The sequence below is a fragment of the Oreochromis niloticus genome, linkage group LG22 (assembly GCF_001858045.2).
Source record: "Oreochromis niloticus isolate F11D_XX linkage group LG22, O_niloticus_UMD_NMBU, whole genome shotgun sequence".
NCBI lineage: Eukaryota > Metazoa > Chordata > Actinopteri > Cichliformes > Cichlidae > Oreochromis > Oreochromis niloticus.
The window spans coordinates 37,116,481-37,137,543 of NC_031985.2; the positions used below are offsets into that span (position 1 = coordinate 37,116,481).

General features: G+C 44.7%; 1 protein-coding gene across 3 annotated transcripts in view; it reads right to left on the reverse strand.

Moving 5' to 3' along the window:
* Nucleotides 1-808: 808 nt before the first annotated feature.
* gabbr1b (gamma-aminobutyric acid (GABA) B receptor, 1b) overlaps nt 809-21,063 on the reverse strand; it is a 102,123-nt gene continuing 81,868 nt past the window's right edge. For 2 of the 3 annotated variants that reach the window (XM_019355691.2, XM_019355690.2), the window contains 3 exons: nt 14,651-14,779; nt 3,155-3,298; nt 809-2,689 (listed from right to left, as the gene is read on the reverse strand). In XM_019355691.2, coding sequence (XP_019211236.1) covers nt 2,402-2,689; nt 3,155-3,298; nt 14,651-14,779 — 561 coding nt within the window. In that variant the 3' untranslated portion in view covers nt 809-2,401. The remainder of the gene's footprint in view (nt 2,690-3,154; nt 3,299-14,650; nt 14,780-21,063) is intronic. The other variant, XM_013266980.3, reaches the window with a different exon arrangement.

Here is a 21,063-nt window from a genome sequence, read left to right on the forward strand (position 1 = left end):
CACTGTTTAAACCACCATCAAACATTTAACCAGAAGAGCTACAGTGACAAAGCTAATTAAATAATGAACATAACCACTAACAAAATTTGCAACATTCATTAAAAAAAATCATATTTTTTTGTCAGTCTCTTCGATCACTATTTAACCACATTAGAAGACCATATTATGAGTTCTAAATGATTGCTAGGCTGTTGTTATCTGCATTTGATTATTTTTTAAACTGTGATTTAAAAGCTGGGACGGGTCAGTTCTATTGTGTTTTGTGTTGTTTCCTTTTTTGGAGCAGGCCGCTGGGCTGTGATCATCACGGTTTCCCTGATGCACCCTTTGAGCATCAGGCATCATTAGTTGGACTATTTAAGAAGCAGCTCTCAGGTGTCAGATTATTGTCTTAGCCTCAAGCAGTAACAAATCACCCGTATTTTATGTACTAGTTTGATAACCAAGGTATTCACAGATTTCCTTCTCCTCTGTTTCCGGTCAGTTCACGACACTCTCTGCCCAGCCATCCACCTGTCTGCTTCACCGTGCTACCTGAGTTCATCTCTTCTGGACCCTGTCAGCCCACTCGCCTACACTGTCGCTGGTCCCCGCCTCAACCTCCGGCTCTATGTACCTCACCCAAGTCCGTACTAACCGTGTGGCGAGTAAGCTCTCTAATTCCTTGTGAGCATTTCCGTATCTCCTCAGCTCTGTTCCTATCGGTCGCAAACTTCCTTCTCTCCTCTTCCCCCTCTGGATAGTTTGAGGTTTCCATTAAATGTGCTCCCTCATCTCAGTGTTATGTTTGATATTCGTCCTCACTGTAAATAAACCTGTTTAACTGCAGCCGTGTCTGTCTGAATGATCTGCCACCTGGGTCCACTTGTGTAAAACCTGACACTATGTCTATTACATACACCAGTGGGGGATGCTGGCAATCATGCCTGGGTCAGCAGCTTTATCATGAATCATCATAATAGACATGCTGATAACTGTGTGCATATCAAAGTGCCTTTGATTCAGCTAAAGAAACTCTCATCATCTTCAGTGTTCAGGTGTGTCAGTGGTCATCACAGATAGAATGCTCTTCTTGTTGTTTCATAAATGATTACTTTGAATTTTGATGGTAAACCTGTCACTGCTGAAAATACTATTGTATGCAATGTTAAACTTGATTTGTACTTCTGCATTAAATCTAGTACACAGAAATTTAGTTACACATTGTAGGAATGCACACCACAACAATAAAAGGCTGTAAACATAGTCTTTTGGTTTGCTCAAAGATATTATCATTGGGGAACAAATGTAGTATGCTATAATTATATCTATTCTGCTTATAACACAAATAGCAAATAGCCTAGTCTTCAGGCAAGTTTGTTGTTCTACAACTCTACCACTCTGTATATAAACCCAACCAGTTTGAAACTGTAATAACAAGGATGGATGCAGCCACCAGGAGACATGTTGAAGCCTTAATGGAAGCATTTTGGTCACCATCATTGGCCATCTCTTGCCTGGTTAGCAAACTGCAACGACTAACTATACTGGTGCACTGGGCATACACTGCGGATACCTGCCAATTAGTATTAAAAAACATACTAATGAAATAATAATATTTCACTCATCAAAACTGGAAGACAGATTTCTTGGACAGACCTCTGCTCCTCTTTCACCAAACAGTGAGCACCAGCACAGGTTTAAAACTAAACTAACCTTGCTAATTTTGTAGGCTACCATTTAAATCTAATAGAGAACAGACCGGTTACAAATTTGGTCACTGACTTCAGTTGGCAGGAAATTTATCCAGAGCAATAAATCAAAAACAAATCCAGCAGAGATTAGCTTAGAAAATACTGGACTGGTACACATATAGCATTTTTCTACTGTATTTGAACACTCAAAGTGCTTCCTTACTACAATTCTTATTCACCCATTTGCACACACATTCATTTAAGCACTTTTTTTCTATGCCTAAGTGCTTTTAACCTCATACTGTGATGGATGCCTTTGGGGCAACTCAGGATCTTGGCCAAGGATTCTTTGATGTGGTTTGGCTGGAGGAGCCAACGGGTGGATGACCCAGTCTACATCCTGAGCTACAGCCGCTCTACTGTTTTCAAGTTGTAGTAGTAGTGGTAAACCAGTGACCTTAAAACCAGGGGACATTTAAAGACACTGCTCATGCCTCAATCAATTTAATCAAAAGAACATATGCTATCACAGGGTGTATATCTGTGTATGTGCGTTCTCGCCAGTGTTTTTTATTGAGCTGTTGCTTGACTGGAACATATCTTGCTGCACTCATTTCTGTCTGAGGGAAAATCCTTTACCTTTATTTATCTGCATTTTAAACCTTAGATATTGATTTATTTTTCAAACTTGTATTACTATCCTCATCCTGCCACTCTTAACCACCATCTTACTTGTAGAGTAGCTGAAGCCGGCTAGTGTGGCACTTATTTCGACTGATTTTGCTGTCTGACTGGTAGAGGCTGGACGAGTTGGCGAAGGACTGTGGAACGGGATGGGGGTCAGAGGCAGGCGCTGGGTATCCTGGAGGAGGGGCCAAAGACCTGGGGTCACTCTGGGTGATGGAAAAGGGAGGGGGGCTGTGGTTCTGATAAGTGATGGTGGACGCTCTTCTCCTTGATCGCAGGGCCTGTCTCTCAGACAGCTGGTTTCTCAGCTCTGACACACGTTCTTCTTTCTAGGGGAAAATTAAAATAAACACTCAAAAATTCAGTTATTACAGATCCAAAAAGACTTTTACCTGATAAGCATTTGTTTTAACTGACTTAGTTAACAAGAGATGTATAAAAGGTTATAAAGCAAATGTAAAGCAACACATTTGTCTATTTATTGGTATGTATCCACACCAAAAGTGCTGATTTCATTTACCCAGATTTTGAAATAAATAAATGCTGGAATGGACTTTAAACTGTGTGCTACTCAAAGTCTACAACACATTTTTGTGTCACATCATTGTGTGTAGTAAATCCCGCAGGTTGATGTCATAGTTAAATGAAACCCATCTGCTCAGGAAGGCCGTGAGAACCTGCTTTCTTATTTAGGTACTTCTTGGGAGAAAAAGGATTTGAGTCATTAATCTGTTAAATATAGAGGAAGAGCTTAAATGAAAGAAACACTTGGATAAGAAAAGGGCCTGGCCGACCTCCTGGATGATCTTCTGCAGTTCCTTGTTCTCTCTCTCTAGTTGTCTGGACTTCTCCTCGTCATTGTTATTGGTGGATGAACCTGTCTTCATGGTCTCCTGGGTGTCTGACTGCCACTCACCTCGTGTTATCAGACGCCGCATCTACAAATTGCGCAAATGTTTTCAGTGTGATACATGAAAACTCCATAGTGCATCTATTACAACAGCAGGGCTTTGTAGTACTCTAGAAGAGTCCATCTGCTGATAGGTACTTCTTGTGCAGACCTTTTACCAACTCAAAACATTTTGCACATTATGAAACAAAGGATATAACAAAAATGACCCAGGACTACTGAGCATCTAGAATCCTTTATCAGAGAGGAACAAGACCTCATTCCTCTCCCACCAATTAGTCCCCTCAGTTTCCAGATGTTTACAGACTGTTGTTAAAAGAGTCTAGACAGTGGTAAAGATGGCCATGTCCCAAATGTTTTGAAAATCATTTCTTACCATCAAACTCAAAATGAGTTATTTTGAAACATTATCTACATTATCTTTAATTTCAATGGTCACCATGACATACAAAGTGCATGTATAGAATTATCAAAGCTGAAACACCCCAATTTTTCTCATCAAATAACACTTAAAAAACTTCATTCCAAATACAAGTTTTGCTGCCATCAATCTTTGCTGTTGCATGATTCTTTCATAAATATCTATCCAAGGTTTGTTGAGTTCCATGTTTCTCATATAAAATATCTGTTATTAATATTAGTTTGGGCGTTGGCTAATTAGCAGTTATTTCAGTTGATATTACCTAACTCCAACGTATAACTTTTCTATGACAAAATGAATGCAAATAGCAGAAACAAAGTTTAGAAGTTTATTTCTATAATGTACACAGTGTATTAAACCAATTAATACCCAAAGAGTTGATGATATGGTACTTTAAACTGTACATTTATGGTAAATAAAGGATGTAAAAGTTAAACCACCCAGTCCAGACTTTTCTTGGAAATGAGCAACTTAAGAAAACTTTACAACATTTCCTTGATCCTATAACATCTCACACTCTAAAGATATGGTTTGGCCTAGTTAAACAAAGTAAGTTGGAAAGGGAGGTTAAGATGTTAAACTGGGCTGCTTATGTTGTTGGTGTTATACCAAGTGCACACGACTCAGGATTCAGGAAGTGGGAACAAAAAGGAATAACAGCAATTTGTACGATAATGAAAGATGGCAATTTGATGAGTTTCCAAGATTTAAAAGATCGGTATAGTCTAGAGAAAACAGATTTTTATCGGTACTTGCAACTTAGAGACTACTTTTCAAAGAAAGTAAGTTCATGTATGTCTTATGGCGTGCTTGATTGCGTAATTAAAACATACAGTGGACTCCAGTTCAAGGAATATAAAAACCTAAGAGAGAACACGGCGACATAAACTGAATACATAAAGAAATGGGAGGAGGAAATAAAAACTGATATCTCAACTGAGGAATGGGCAGATATGTGTGAAACCCAGAACACAACGACTAACTCAAGATGCTGGAATTCCCCGGGGACCCAGAGGGGCTGGCCGAGGACCAGTTCAACCGGGGAAACCCCGAGGTCTTCCTTAACCGTGCTGCGCAATCCCAGCCAAAACCCACGGAAGACGGTCAACCCAGTTGCCACCTCTTAAGGAAGCCCAGAGCGTGGCCTTGAGTGACTGGTGAAACCGCTCGCACATCCCGTTAGCTTGCGGGTGGTATGCTATGGTGCGGTGGACCTTGACCCCCAGGCCCCAGGCATGGCAGACCAAAGCTCCGAAACGGAGGCCCAGATGGATGGATGAGAGAGGGCATGTACCGAGTCGAAAACACGAAGATGCCATGAAAGGGGGACCACCGGGTGTGGGCGGTCAGTGGAAACGTTGTAAGGCAGGCGCGGACCACCGTCCCACATGGGAGTGTCCTCCAGCACGAGGCCTGTTTTCGCTGACTGAAGGGCAAGGACGTCTAGGTCAGCACGTTGCTCAGCAGCCATGGCAGCGTAGACTACGCCAACATACACGGGGGAAACCAACACGTGAGACAGACAGTCAGCGACGTGATTGGACTTACCAGCCACATGCTGAATGTCTGCCGTAAACTCCGAAATGGCTACCAACTGGTGCTGCTGGCGTGCGCTCCATGGGTCAGAGACCTTGGACATGGCAAAGGTCAAAGGTTTGTGGTCAACGTACGTGGTAAAGTTGCGACCCTCGAGGAAAAAACGAAAATGTCCTGTCGCTAGGTGCAGGGCCAGCAACTCCCTGTCGAAAACACTGTACTTGCATTCGGCGTCCCGGAGTGTACGACTAAAAAAGGCGAGCAGCTGCCAGACACCGGAAACCCGCTGTTCCAAAATGGCACCCACTGCTACGTCGGATGCATCGGTGGTCAATGCAATCTCCGCCGACGGAAACGGGTGGGCCAGCAGGGTGGCGTTAGCCAGTGCAGACTTGGCCGCGGAAAACACCTGGACGTGTTCTGGGAGCCAGTCAACAGGATCTTTGGCTGTTTTACCTTTCAAGGCAGCGTACAGCAGCTGTAGCAGGTGGGCAGCTCTGGGGAGAAAGTGGTTGTCAAAAGTGATCATCCCCAAGAACTCCTGCAACGCTTTAACCGATGTGGGACGCAGAAAAGCCGAAACGGCCTGGACCCTGCCTGGCAACGGGACCACACCGTCAGCAAAAATGCGTTGCCCAAGGAAATCCAGGACAGGCAACCCAAACTGGCACTTCTAGGGGTTGATGATCAGGCTGTGCTCTGCCAAACGCTGAAAAGCCTGGCGCAGATGGGACTCGTGCTGGCTTACCGAGCAGCTGGCCACCAATATATCGTCCAGGTACACAAAAACGAAAGGCAGTCCGTGCAAGACAGAGTCCATCAGCCGCTGAGTTGGTCTGGGCGGCACCTTTCAGGCGAAACAGCATGCGCAAAACTCGAACAAGCCAAAGGGGGTAATGACAGTGGTTTTAGGAACGTCTTCGGTGCATACGGGAACCTGGTGATAACCCCGCACCAAGTCAATTTTAGAAAAGCTTGAGGTCCCGGCGAGATGGGCGGAAAAATCCTGAATGTGAGGGATGGGGTAACGATCGTTCTCCATGGCATTATTTAAATGGCGAAAATCTCCGCATGGCCGCCACCGACCGTCCGATTTGGGCACCATGTGAAGCGAAGAGGCCCAGGCACTGTTCGAGCACTTTACAATGCCAAGGCGCTCCATGGCTGCAAACTCTTCCTGAGCGACGGACAGTTTCGCGGGGTCGAGGTGGTGAGCGCGTGCGAACACCGGGGGCCCGACTGTGGGAATATAATGTTCAACCCCGTGCTTCGTTACCGTGTTAGAGAAATTAGGGACAGACAGCAATGGAAACTCCAAAAGCAAACGCTGAAAAGCATCCCTGAAGGTCACTATATTAGCCTGAATCAGGGGCTCGGCAGCCCGAGTAAAACAGGCTAGTGAAGAAAACGAGAGAGCATCAATTAAATGTCTGTTACCAACATCGACAAGCAATCCATGGGCACACAGAAAATCAGCGCCTAAGATAGGCACTGAGCTAGTGGCAACAACAAAGTTCCACTGGAAATCGCGGCCATGGAAATCAGAATCCGAATCCGAATCACGTTTATTGGCCATGTATATGCGTAGACACATACAAGGAACTTGGTTCCGGTAGATGGTGACTCTCAAGCACAGCAATGTAAATCTCAACAATGTAAGCAACACAATACACACACACACACACACACACACACACGTGTGGATATATACATGTACACATGCATACACAAACATACACAAAGCTGTGTAAACCAACCATAAATAACCATCCTAAATCTTATATACATAAAATACAGGATGACAGAAATGAAAGATGAAATGAGTACCACAGAATGTACATAAGGTGCAGTTGCAGTCTGGCAGTGGGAGCAGTGTGACAGTTCAACTGTTTAGGAGGGTGATGGCGAGGGGAAAGAAACTGTTCCTATATCGGGTGGTCCTGGTCTGCAGGCTTCTATATCGTCTGCCAGAGGGCAGCAGGTCAAAAGGCCTGTGTCCCGGGTGTGTGGGGTCTGTGATGATTTTCCCTGCCCGTTTCCTGGTTCTTGAGAGGTACAGGTCCTGGATGGAGGGGAGGGGGGCGCCGATGATCTTTTCTGCTGCCCGTACAGTCCGCTGCCTGTCCTGTTTAGTGGCTGCTCCATACCAGACTGTGATGGAGGAGCACAGGACAGACTCAATGACTGCAGTGTAGAACTGGATTAGCAGCTCCTGTGGAAGACTGTGCTTCCCCAGTTGTCTCAGGAAGTACATCCTCTGCTGGGTCTTTTTGAGGATGGAGGAGATGTTGGTCTCCCACTTCAGGTCCTGGGAGATGGTAGTGCCCAGGAACTTGAAGATCTCCACAGTCGACACCGGGCTGTCTGATATGGTGAGGGGGAGCAGTGTTGAGGGATGTCTCCTGAAGTCAACTGTCATCTCTACAGTCTTAAGCATGTTCAGCTCCAGATTGTGCTGACTGCACCAGAGTACCAGCCGCTCAACTTCCTGCTGGTATGCAGACTTGTCACCATCCTGGATGAGGCCAATGACGGTGGTGTCGTCTGCAAACTTTAGGAGTTTAACAGCCGAGTTCTTGGAGGTGCAGTCATTAGTGTAGAGGGAGAACAATAGTGGTGAGAGGACACATCCTCGAGGGGCACCAATACTGAGGGACCGAGTTTCAGAGGTGATCTCCCCCAACCTCACTTGCTGCTTCCTGTCTGTCAGGAAGCTGGTGATCCACTGACAGGTAGCTGGTGACACGTTGAGCTGGGAGAATTTGGAGGAGAGAAGTTCAGGCACGATGGTGTTAAAAGCCGAACTAAAGTCCACAAACAGGACCATGGCATAAGTTCCCGGGCAGTCGAGTTGTTGCAGGATGTAATGCAGCCCCATGTTCACTGCATCATTCACCGACCTGTTTGCCCGGTAGGCAAACTGCAGGGGGTCCAACTGGTGGTCTGTAATGTCCTTCAGATGGGCTAACACCAGACGTTCAAAGGATTTCATGACCACAGACGTCAAGGCGACAGGTCTGTAGTCATTGAGTCCTGTAATGGTGGGTTTCTTGGGGACCGTGATGATGGTGGAGCGTTTGAAGCAGGAGGGAACTTCACACAGCTTCAGGGATCTGTTGAAGATGTGGGTAAAGACGGGAGCCAGCTGTTCAGCACAGGTTTTGAGAAGGGATGGTGAAACACCGTCTGGTCCGGGGGCTTTCCTGGGCTTCTGTTTCTGAAACAGTCGGCTCACATCCTGAGTGTGTATTCTGAGTTTCAGGGAGGAGGAAAGGGGGGTGAGAGGTGTGATGAAGGTTGTTGAGTCAGGATTGGGGAGGGTGGTGGTGGTCGTTGAGTCTGGATTGGGGAGGGTGAGGTGGGAGGGAGGAGGGGTGAGAGGTGTGTTGGGGGTCAATGTCTGAAACAATGTCTCTGGGGCGGGGAGGGTGAGGGACGAGAGTCTGTCTGTCTCAAACCTGGAGTAGAATGTATTTAACTCGTTGGCCAGGTCTTTATTTGCTTCACCGGGGGGGGGGGTGTTGTAGCTGGTGATTTCCCACAGGCCCTTCCACAATGATGCAGGGTCGTTGGCTGAGAGCTGTTATTTCAGCTTCTGGGAGTAGATCCTTTCTTTCTTTCTTTTTTTTTTGCTTTTATTGTTTATTTTATTTTATTTTCACTTGCTACACAGGAACGGTGTAGGAACGGTGATAAAGGGCAAAAACCAAAAACCAACAAAACAAACAGACAAAAAAAACATATCAATCACCTGGATCACCTGTTGAGAAAGAAAAAAGAGAAAACAAGCAAAAAAAAGAGAGCAATATAATAAACAAAGTCATTGCGATGATCTATGTGAATATAACAGTAAATACTAAATATTGATTATTATTGTGCAGCACGTAGGATCGACAGCGCACAGTGTGCTTTGAGGTAGGAGCCAAAAAGGGTGTAGTTTGTGTCTGTGAGCACCCGTGTGTACACCTGTGAGCATGAGCGCGCTTGTATTTAAAAGGTTCCTTCATGTAATGATCTTCTAGAAGGTGGGGAGTAGATCCTTTTAGCTGCTTTGATCTCCCTGGTCAGTGTGTTCCTGGCCTGCTTGTACAGGGCCCTGTCACCACTTCTGTAGGCGTCCTCCTTGGCCTTATGAAGATGTTGGAGTTAGGAGTGAACCATGGTTTATTGTTGTTGTATGTGCAAAAGGTCTTGGTTGGCACACACACATCTTTACAAAAATTGATGTATGATGTCACAGGGTCCGTCAGCTCATCCAGGTTCTCAGATGCAGCTTCAAAAGCAGTCCAATCAGTGCAGTCAAAACAGTCCTGCAGTTCCTGCTTTGCTGAGTTACTCCATTTCTTCACAGTTTTGACTACAGGCTTGGCACGTTTGAGTTGTTGCCTATAAACTGGAATAAGATGGACCAGGCAGTGATCAGAATGTCCCAAAGCTGCCCAGGGGACAGAGCGATAGGCATCTTTTAAAGTGGTGCAACAAACAGTCACCAACCTTTCTCCGAACCATGTGATGGGAGAACCATTAGCTGCAATCAGCCGTGGTCCACAGCCTGCTGGCAGTCTGTTGGCGGTGGCCAGGGGAAGGAAGCTCTTCTGGGAGCCAGAGTCCACCAGAAAACACCTCCCAGAGCGCGAATCCTCTATGAAGAGCAGCCTTTCCGTATCGCCAGCATCTGCAGCCGCTACGGTGCGCTGGCAGGTCTGTTTCCCTAGGCCAGGAAAGAGCAAGGTGGCAGACAGCGACACGCCCTGGTGCCAAAATGCTGATGGTAAAACCAGAGGCTCTTCCCACGAAGCCGTCGTGTAGCGATCCCTGCCGTCAGCGAAAGATCAGACGCTCTGGAGGAGGCAGGTGGAGATGCCACCGGTGGGTCCATAACCAGGGTGTGCACGTCGAAAGTGTGGGTAGCGAGAAGAATTCGATCCGCTTCCTCTGCCTGGGAGCGCTAATCCCTAGCGGCCAGAAGCGGAGAGTTGGCAAGGCTGGCTCTCATGGCAGCCGGCAGCTGTCGGAGGAAGAGGTGGGTGAAGAGGAATCCTCCGTCATCTGGTCCGAGTAAGGACAACATGTTTTCCATGAGCTCCAGAGCCGTGCCACCACCCAGGCCTGAGAGGGAGAGAAGCTTTTCGGCTCGCTCCACGTCAGAGAGGGTATAGCGCTGAAGAAGCAGCCCCTTAAGGGCAGCGTATTTCCCTTGGGCGGGCGGGTCCCGGAGGAGGGTCCGGCAGCTTCAGCTCCACAGCAAATGCAGCTGCAGCAGGAGGCGGAGGACCAGCGGGGTCATCCTCGACCTGTAGCATGTTTGAGTCTGGGGTCACCAATGTGGAGGTAAGCACAGACGACACGGAGCTCTTAGTTCTCACTCCTGCTGTATTCCTCTCCTCACATCAACTGAACACATCGCACCACAGAACACAGAAACACACTTCCTCAACCCTGGGTGTGAGTGTAGCCTTCTAGTGGTCCACCACAATATTTTTGTTGCTAAGTGGGAGAAGTGGACATTATATGGCACCAAGGAAAATTAATGAACGAACAAAACATTTAAGGTTTATGTCTATAACTTTGTATATCCATATATATGAATATATAAAAAGTATGTATACAGGGATTACAGAATTATTAGGCAAATGAGTATTTTGTCCACATCATCCTCTTCATGCATGTTGTCTTACTCCAAGCTGTATAGGCTCGAAAGCCCACTACCAATTAAGCATATTAGGTGATGTGCATCTCTGTAATGAGAAGGGGTGTGGTCTAATGACATCAACACCCTATATCAGGTGTGCATAGTTATTAGGCAACTTCCTTTCCTTTGGCAAAATGGGTCAAAAGAAGGACTTGACAGGCTCAGAAAAGTCAAAAATAGTGAGATATCTTGCAGAGGGATGCAGCAGTCTTAAAATTGCAAAGCTTCTGAAGCGTGATCATCGAACAATCAAGCGTTTCATTCAAAATAGTCAACAGGGCGTGTTGTCAATAGTCAACAAGAAGCGTGTGGAAAAACCAAGGTGCAAAATAACTGCCCATGAAATGAGAAAAGTCAAGCGTGCAGCTGCCAAGATGCCACTTGCCACCAGTTTGGCCATATTTCAGAGCTGCAACATCACTGGAGTGCCCAAAAGCACAAGGTGTGCAATACTCAGAGACATGGCCAAGGTAAGAAAGGCTGAAAGACGACCACCACTGAACAAGACACACAAGCTGAAACGTCAAGACTGGGCCAAGAAATATCTCAAGACTGATTTTTCTAAGGTTTTATGGACTGATGAAATGAGAGTGAGTCTTGATGGGCCAGATGGATGGGCCCGTGGCTGGATTGGTAAAGGGCAGAGAGCTCCAGTCCGACTCAGACGCCAGCAAGGTGGAGGTGGAGTACTGGTTTGGTGTCAAAAGAAAGTTAAACCAAAAAGTACCTACAAATTCTAGTAGGTGCTATTGGCTTGAAGTTAGCCTCTAGTGTTGTATGCCAAATCCCCATTGAGTTCCTGAGTAGGTAAGGGCTAGTTCTTTTAGGTTTTAGCAGCCAACAAGATGGTATATTGGTCAGAATACAGGAAGGAAGACAAGAGGCTTCCAGTTTGCTGAACTGTCAAAGTCAGCTGGTTTATTGTCACAACACCGAGCATTTATTGTAATGCTCGGTGTTGCCAGCAGTATTTTCCAGTACATCTCCAGCCTTGGTGATGCTGTTCTCATATTGTTCCTCTGCCACTGAGAGTAGACCTTGTCTGGTTCTGTGGAGAACAGCTGGTTTATTCTCCTGCCTTCTATCTCTAGGTGTACCTCTTCAAGCAGCTGACCAAGGCTGTGAGTCTTTGCTTGGCAGTTTCCAAGGCCTCAGGTATGGACAGCTTGCTGTATTTCTTAGGCATCTTCTTCATTGCACCTTTCTGCAGCTCCGATACTTGGCTAACCTCCCTCCGTGCTACCTTGATTTTGGCCTGTAGTCTCTTTCTCCATGGAGGGTACTGCTCCTCATGGCTGTTCAACTTGTAGCTAAGCATCTTACTGATCACTGCTGCCATAGTGTAGATCAGCTGGTTACTCTCGGTAATAGTTTCGGTAGGTATTGTCTGTAGTTCTGCACTCACACCATCTAGTAGTTCTTCAGAAGGTACTTCATGTAGTCTTGGTGTACGTGTGTATATATATACATATAACTTACATATATATATAACTTTTTCCTTACTTGGTTTTTAGGTTTTTTGGGTGATTTCAGATCAATTGTGTTAATAGAGAATGTCAATTTAAAAAAATAATTTTAAAATCAGACACGTGAGATTGTGCTGAAAATAATGATACCAAACAAGGCAAGGTAAAAATAATTTAAAGGTCAAATATAAAGGTAAAATCAAAAGTAATCAAAAATGGCCAATTATACCCTGGACCATTCTTCTAGTTGTTATAATGCTCACTAGCTTCTGCTGTGGGCTCAGGCTTTTTCACATTCTGACCATTGCTGCCTGCCCATATGGTGTTTTTTTTTCAATGTGCTGACGAACATTTTTGCTAAGGTTACCGAAAATGGAACATTTCACATTCAGAATTACATTTCAGAATTATACAAAAAGGCCTTTTGCAGGGAACACAACATGGGTTAACAATTTAAAGCTGTTCACCTGTTCTTGATCAAGCCTTGAAAACTGGAGCTACTACAGGTGCTTTAACTTTTCTGGATTACTTAGAACCCCCTCTGTCTGCATAAAAGCAATGTTGGAACACACTGTGGTACCATAACCTCGTGAGCATCAGTCGAACAGTATAGTAATGCAGAAAGTAGTGTGTTGCTTCAAAGATGGTCAGAAAAAGGCAATTAACAATGGAAGAGAGACAGACCATCATAACACTTATGTAGGTCTTTCCTGCAGAGAAATTGCAAATAAAGTCAAGGTGTGAGTGAGTACAGTTCCTTCACCATCAAAATGCACTCAGAAACAAACTCTGACAGGAAGAGGTCTGGCAGACCCAAAGCCACAACTGAATCAGAGGACAAGTTTCTGAGCGTTAACAGCTTGTGTGATAAGCAGCTCACAAGACAACAGCTTCAAGCACAGGTTAAAAGCAGTCATAGTAAGCAAGTCTCAGTTTCATCTGTGAAGAGAAGACTTCAAGCTGCAGGTTTGACAGGATGTGTTGCCGCAAGAAAGCCATTGCTAAGATGTTCGAATCAGACCAAGAGGCTTGCCTGGGCCATGAAACGCCGTCAAGATCCAGTGTGTGTCCATGCTTATGTGTAGGTATTATGGACTGATGAATCAAAATCTTCAGTTCATCACGCAGGAGCTTTGTACGCCATCGAGTAGGCGAAAGGATAGTTCCACAGTGTGTGGCATCAACTGTCAGTGTAATAGTCTAGGGCTGTTTTGCTGGATCCAGGGTCGGTGACTTGTACAGAGTGAGGGGTACCCTGAACCAAAACAGCTACCACAGCATTACACAGGGCTATGCAGTACCCTCTGGTATGTGTCTAGTTGGTCAGGGGTTCGTCCTACAGGAAGATCATGACCAAAAGCATAAATCAAAGTATGCCAGAACTACTTCAAGGAAAAAGAACAAGATGGTAAGCTTGAAAACATGGAGTGACCAGCAGAGTCTCCAGACTTAAACCCCACTGGGGGTGGACAGAAGAGTGAAAGCAAAACAACCTACAACGTTGACATTTATGGGACCTTCTGCAAAAGATATGAAAAGAACTTTCTGAAGAATATTTGATTTCTATTGTAGAAAGAGTGCCACGAGTGTGTTCAGCTGTTATATCTGTCAAAGGTAGCGGCTTTGATGAGTCAAAAGTTTTGAATACATATTGATCCATAAATTGATTCCATGATTTCTTTTGTATACCTTTAAATGCTTATTTGTACTATGCTTTCATTTCAGATTGTAATGAAATATTAAACTTTATAATTTTCAACAAAAACTTGAAAAATTGGGGTGTTCTAAAACTTTTGACTGGTAGTGTATGTACAATACTAATTTTTTTCAGCAGGTTAGAAAAAACAAGTATCAGTTTAGCTTACAGTATGAAAACTGGAAATACTTGGGAAAAGCTAGCCTTGCTCTGGACCAACGCTCAAAAATTAGTCTCATCAGCTTACTAATTAAAATGTGTTTTTTGATTTACTTGGCAAGTATGGACATGATATTTGTGTACTTAGTTAATATCATCCTCCCTAATCTAACAGCACTCCAGGAATATGAACAGACACACAGCACCATGCTGATTGGCCAGAGTAGACTGTTAAAGATCTGAATTGGTGATGCTGACATGGCAACACTCACCCAATTTGCAGACCTTCAGGTGATATATCATGCAATCTCAGATGCCTTCCGTGCTAATGGCATTTCATTCGGTCTTATGCTAAATGTGCTAGTTTAATCTGCAGGTATGGGATGAAGAGAGGTGTGAGATGGTTTTACCTTGGGGACAAACAGAACCACCAGGGTGATGTAGACTGAGAAGACAATGGCTAAAGAGGCGAAGGCGAAAGAGGCATCCTGCTGGGAGGACAGAATCATGGTGACTGGAGCTGTGATCATACACAGTACCTGAAGAGAAGAATAAATAGAGTAGATAAGCTTAGCTTGTTTATTACAAAAATAAATCACAAGAAAACTTTAGTCTTAGCATAAATTTAAAAAAATAAGTGTAACAATTTCAACAGAGTTGACAACAGAGTTGACTATCACACTAGTAAAAAAGTGGAATGAAGTGGAATGATCACTTTGAATTCAGGTTTAATTCAGTCCAACTGTTTTCTACAGAACATTAATACAAAACCTGTGGTTTCAATTTAATGGTGATTTTGAAGACCAATGATGGGATTAATGGCGTTAAAAGTAATGGCATTACTAACGGCGTTACCTCTCCTCCATGCACCCCACTAAACAGCCAGACTCTCACTCAGTCACCCTCACCGAAGCCTCTCTTTTCCTGCCTTCTTTCCTTAAAATTCATACTCACCTTCTGTCAACCTTAACTCAGCTCCGAAATTAACCACCCTCTCCCTCAATTGCCTTCACGCCAGAGACTCTCAGTACGTTACTATGTCTACTATTTGTATCACTGTGTTCAATAAAGCTTTGTTAAAATCTTCATCTATCTGTCCCTTGAGTCTGTCTTTGGGTCCACTCCCACCTACTGGCCTCTCAGCCTTTGACATTACAAACTGGCTGAAAAAATGGACCTAACAGATGCAATTCGGACAGCGATCTCCAAACAGGGAGCAATAATTGGTGAACATGAGCAAATCCTGCAGTTTCAGGCAAAATCAGGTGCAAATCAATCAGTGACAGACAGTAGCTGCTAAACTCTCCCACTTAGTAGGTCTGCTGAGGGGAAAGACGCTGGCACGGGCTGAAGCTCATTTTTCATTTCACCCAATTATTTCCTGTCCATATAATGAGCTTCTTGGTGAGCTGACAAAGACTTTCACTCACCCAGTCAGGGGGCAGTGCGGGCCAATTATTACATTTATGGCAGGGCAAAATGTGATGTAGCAAAGTTTGTCATTGAATTGTGCAGTTGGAAGCCAGTTGGCCCGATCATTTGCTTCAGGATTTATTTTTGCAAGCCTTAAATGTTAGCCCTTCCACTCATGCTAGAACCTCCCATACCTGCCATTGGACTCAATAACCAGGTTTTTGCTCTATCACTCATCAAACGGAATCAGTTTATCTGATCTTGTCTAGAAACTGGGAGACCCTCTAGTTTTTCACCTTTCATTGTCCTGACACACCTCTGATCCTCGGTTACCCATAGTTAGAAAAACACAATTACCATATAGACTTCCACAGAAAATGGGTCCAAACTCCACATGTGTGCTTCTCTGGGATCCTCAGGGAAATATTCATCAAATTTCTCTGTCAGTTGTGAAAGGTGCTGACAGACAGAGACACTGAACTTCACCTGAGGAGAGTTTTCCAAGATCTGAGACAAAAGTGGAAACATGTCCATCCTCTTTTCCTGGGCCCTCTTAGTCCACAAAGCAAGTTTCTTGAAAGCTTCAACTTTGCAACAAAAAACATGTTGCTGTTTTTCCCTTGAAGTGAGATGTTCAGCTGGTTCAGCAGTAAAATAATGTCACAGAGGTAGGCACGCTTAGCTGTGAACTTTGAGTTGGCATAATAATGTGCAAGAGGAGATTTTTTTCTCTGTGAGAAAAGAAAAGACCTCATTCCTCAGTTCAAACAAACGCTTGAGGTCCAGTCCTCTTGAAAGCCGTCTCACCTCATTGTGGTAGAGCAGCTGGACACGATCTGCTTCCATGTCCTCACAAAGCTTGGCAAAACATCTGGAGTTCACACCATTATTTTTAATGAAGTTGATAGTTTTCACACTTACATCCATCACCTCGTGACATCTTTCTGCTGCAAGGCTTTCACGGTAGAGAAAACAGTGGATCTGTTTAGCTTCTGGTGCACTCAAGAATCTGTCTAATGACGCCGAGATGCCTGCCAGTCACTGAAGCTGCACCATCACTGCACACCCCAACACAGTTCTGCCAGTCCAGGTCATTCTCCATGAACTAGTTGTCAATTCATTCCTGAACCATGGCTCGTGTTGGCAACTCTCCACAAAACAACATGTCTTCATGCAAACTGCTATCCCAGCGATAATGAACAAAAACCAGCAGCATTGCACCATTCGTGACATCAGTGGGCTCGTCTTGTTGCAAAGAGAAAAATGGACTACTTTTTATTCTTTCCAGAAGCTGATGCTGTATGTCTAAGGACATGTCCGTGATACAGAGGCTCACAGTGTCGTTTGAGAGTGGGATGGATATTGGCTTCTTTGCAGCAGCCTCTTCGATCATCTCACGGCACATATCTACAGCGACAGGCAAAGTCAACTGCTCTGCTATAAGTGAAAGACTTTTTACTGTGTGCCACAAGTCTGGATATGAGGTAGATAGCTTTTAAAGCACATTTAGAGTTACCAGTAAGTGACAAAATAGACAATTTCTGCATCTGTTGTCTTTTCTTTTCTCTTGAATTATTTCACCGGCTGTCTTGGGATGTTTGGGTTCGATGCCGTTTTAATTTCGAAGGCTTCAGTGGATAGCATTGGTCCACACTCCACACATTGGGCTCTCGGGTCTGCCTCGTTTCCTCCATTCACAAACCCATACTTCAGGAAGTCAGGGTTGTACTTGCGCAAACATTTTGCCTTTGGGGGGGGGTCACTTTCATCTTATCTTTTCAGTTTTAGGAACTTCTTCATATATTTTGAAAACAGCAACCGGCAGGCAGAGTGTCTTCTTCTGCTTGCTTATTGAGGGTGATTAATTAAACCACTACCACCAAGCGGTGGGAAGCTGTATTATAACTGAGATTTTCATGGATAACAGTAGTGTCTTAAAATAATAACTTGTGATGTCCCGCTGCCCCCCAAAATGTAGCTCATGGTGTGGCTTCATGGTAAGAATCACTAGTCTAGACTAACTAAACTAACGCTGCAAACCGGTTCTGAGACAGGTGAGAACCTGACCTGCAGGAGCTCAATTCAATTCAATTCAAGTATTTATTGTCATTGTCAAGAACAATGAAATTGTGTTTGGAGCTTCTACAACAAATAATAATAAATACTAAATTCCCCTTAGACCCAAGTGTGACTATTTAACCCAGTGTGACTTCAGTGCAATGAGACGATCCTTAGCAAAAACATGAGAATATGACAGGTAATGTTCATGGGACATTCAAACAAAGACCTGAGAAATATGACAAAGTGCAACAGTGCAACCCGTTCAGTTATTGTACTGTGAGATATGATAAATGTCTATATTTCATACCAGTTCACAGCTATTAATAAGTTGGATATGGTTATTGTCCGTGAGAGGGGGGGCAGAGGGGGGGGGGGGGGGGGGGGCGAGTTCAGGAGCCTCACAGCCTGTGGATACAGGCTGTTGGCCAATCTGGACGTTCTGGCCTGTATGGACCTGTACCTTCTCCCTGAGGGCAGCAGGTGAAAAAGGTGAAAAAGGGTGATGTTGGTCCCGCAGGATACTGTGCACCCTCCTCAGACAGCGAGTGGGGAAGATGTTGCTAATCTCTGGCAGAATCGTTCCAATAATCATGCCAGCTTCTTTCACCACCCGCTGGAGTGCTTGCTGGTCGGCCTTGGTGCAGCTGGGGAACCACACTAGAAATCCGTACGTCAGAACGCTGCTGATGGCACAGTTGTAGAAGTTCAACATCAGAGGTCTGGGAATGTGTGCGCTCCACAGTCTCCTCAGGTAGTAGAGGCGCTGTTGGGCCTTCCGTACAGCTGAGGTGATGTGGTTGCCCCAGGACAAGTCCTCAGTCACAGTTACCCCCTCTGCTCTTCAGGACTGTTTTGAGCACACTGACTGGGACATGTTCAGGCAGGCTGCAAGAAATGGTGACTACACCAACTTGGAGGAGCACACATCATCTGTGACCAGCTACATCAAGAAGACTTTCATAATACGCTCCAACCAGGAACTGTGGATGACTGTAGAAGTGCCTGAGCTGCTAAAGACTTGAGACTCTGCCTTCAGAGTTTGTGACAAGGTGGCCCTGGGAACAGCGAGGGCCAAACTGTCTCGAGCCATCAGACCAGCAAAGCGCACGTATGGCAGAAGAATCTACAGCCATTTCCAGGACAGTGGCGACATACGGCACATGTGGCAGGGCATCACCAACTACAGGAAGATGGCACCTGCCTGCGATGGTGACACCTCCCTACCTGACCAACTTCTATGTACGTTTTGACGCTCAGAATAACGTGTTGGTAAGGAAGGTGGACAAAACAAAACAGATTGTTGACTTCAGAAGAGCACTGTCCAGTTAACTTTGATGGATCCTCTGTGGTGGTCGAAGAGCACCAAATTCCTTGGTGTTCACCTGGTAGAGAACCTCTCCTGGTCTCTCCACACCAGCTCCATAACTAAGAAGGCCCGACAGCATCTCTATGTCCTGCGAAAGCTGAGAAAAGCCCATCTCCCACCATTCATTCTCACCACCATCTATAGAGAGACTATCAAGAGTGTCCTGCGTAGCAGCATCACTGTCTTGTATGGTAACTGCACCGTATTGGATCGCAATACCCTACAGCGGATAGTGGGAACAGCTGAGAAGAACATTGGAGCCTCTCTTCCCTCCACAGACACATCACACCTGCTGCATCTGCAAAGCCACCAGCGTTGTGGAGGACCCAATGCATCTGGCAAGAGGTACCGGAGCTTTCACTGCCAGACTGCGGAACAGTTTCTCCCCCCAAGGCATTAGACTCCAGAGCGCCAGTGACTGGACTGACACACACACACACACACACACACACACACACACACACACACACCTTCATATATCAAGTTACTTTTTGCAACAATGCCCAGTCTTTTGCACACCCCACTGTCATTGTTGCAGTTTTCTTTTACACTGTTGTGTCATCACTGTCTTGTGTCTGTGTCATTCTGTCTGGTGTTGCACTGTCTTTGATTTGTTTTGTTGTTTTGGCAATTTTTGCACACTTGCACTTTATATAGTCCTGTGTTGATTGTCTGTATATATAAATTATACCTTATATGTCGCACAATGGTCTTGGAGGAATTTTGTCTCATTTCACTGAGTACAATGACTTCATATAGGAAAAAAAAAAAAAAAAATCACATATGCAGGACACCTTAAACTAGTTTTTTAATTAAGCAGCAAGGCAGAACAAAGTCGGGGCTATATCAAAACACAGGGACTAAACCCCAATTCAACCAGACCCAGAAGTGATCCGGAATTAAAACAGGACTACAACAGTTCAAAATCAGGACTACTTAGGACTTAACCAAAAACAGAACCAGAATCAAAACTAGATGATAGTAGCAGTAAAAATCATCATAGACCTGCACTACACTTATTTTTTAATTCTACCAAAGTACACTATTTAGATTCTTAAAAGTTTATATAATTATTTAGCCTTGTTGTGCAAACAAGCCTGAATAACTTAATAAATATAGAATTTGAAAAGTAACAAATGGTATCTAAAAAGTTACACTAGGCACTAGATACAGTGGCTTGCCAAAGTATTCGGCTACCTTGAACTTTTCCACATTTTGTCACATTAGATCCATAAACATGAATCAATGTTATTGGAATTCCACGTGAAAGACCAATACAAAGTGGTGTACACGAGAGAAGTGGAACGAAAATCATACATGATTCCAAACATTTTTTACAAATAAATAACTGCAAAGTGGGGTGTGCGTAATTATTCAGCCCCCTGAGTCAATACTTTGTAGAACCACGTTTTGCTGCAATTACAGCTGCCAGTCTTTTAGGGTATGTCTCTACCAGCTTTGCACATCTAGAGACTGAAATTCTTGCCCATTTTTCTTTGCAAAACAGCTCCACAACTGCCCTGTGATGGCCTCAGAGGTTGTCTAAGAGAATACTGGGAGCAACAACACCATGAAGTCCAAAGAACACACCAGACGGGTCAGGGATAAAGTTATTGAGAAATTTAAAGCAGGCTTAGGCTACAAAAAGATTTCCCCAGCCTTGAACATCCCACGGAGCACTCATTCAGAAATGGAAGGAGTATGGCACAACTGTAAACCTACCAAGACAAGGCCGTCCACCTAAACTCACAGGCCGAACAAGGAGAGCGCTGATCAGAAATGCAGCCAAGAGGCCCATGGTGACTCTGGACGAGCTGCAGAGATCTACAGCTCAGGTGGGGGAATCTGTCCATAGGACAACTATTAGTCATGCACTGCACAAAGTTGGCCTTTATGGAAGAGTGGCAAGAAGAAAGCCATTGTTAACAGAAAACCATAAGAAGTCCCGTTTGCAGTTTGCCACAAGCCACGTGGGGGACACAG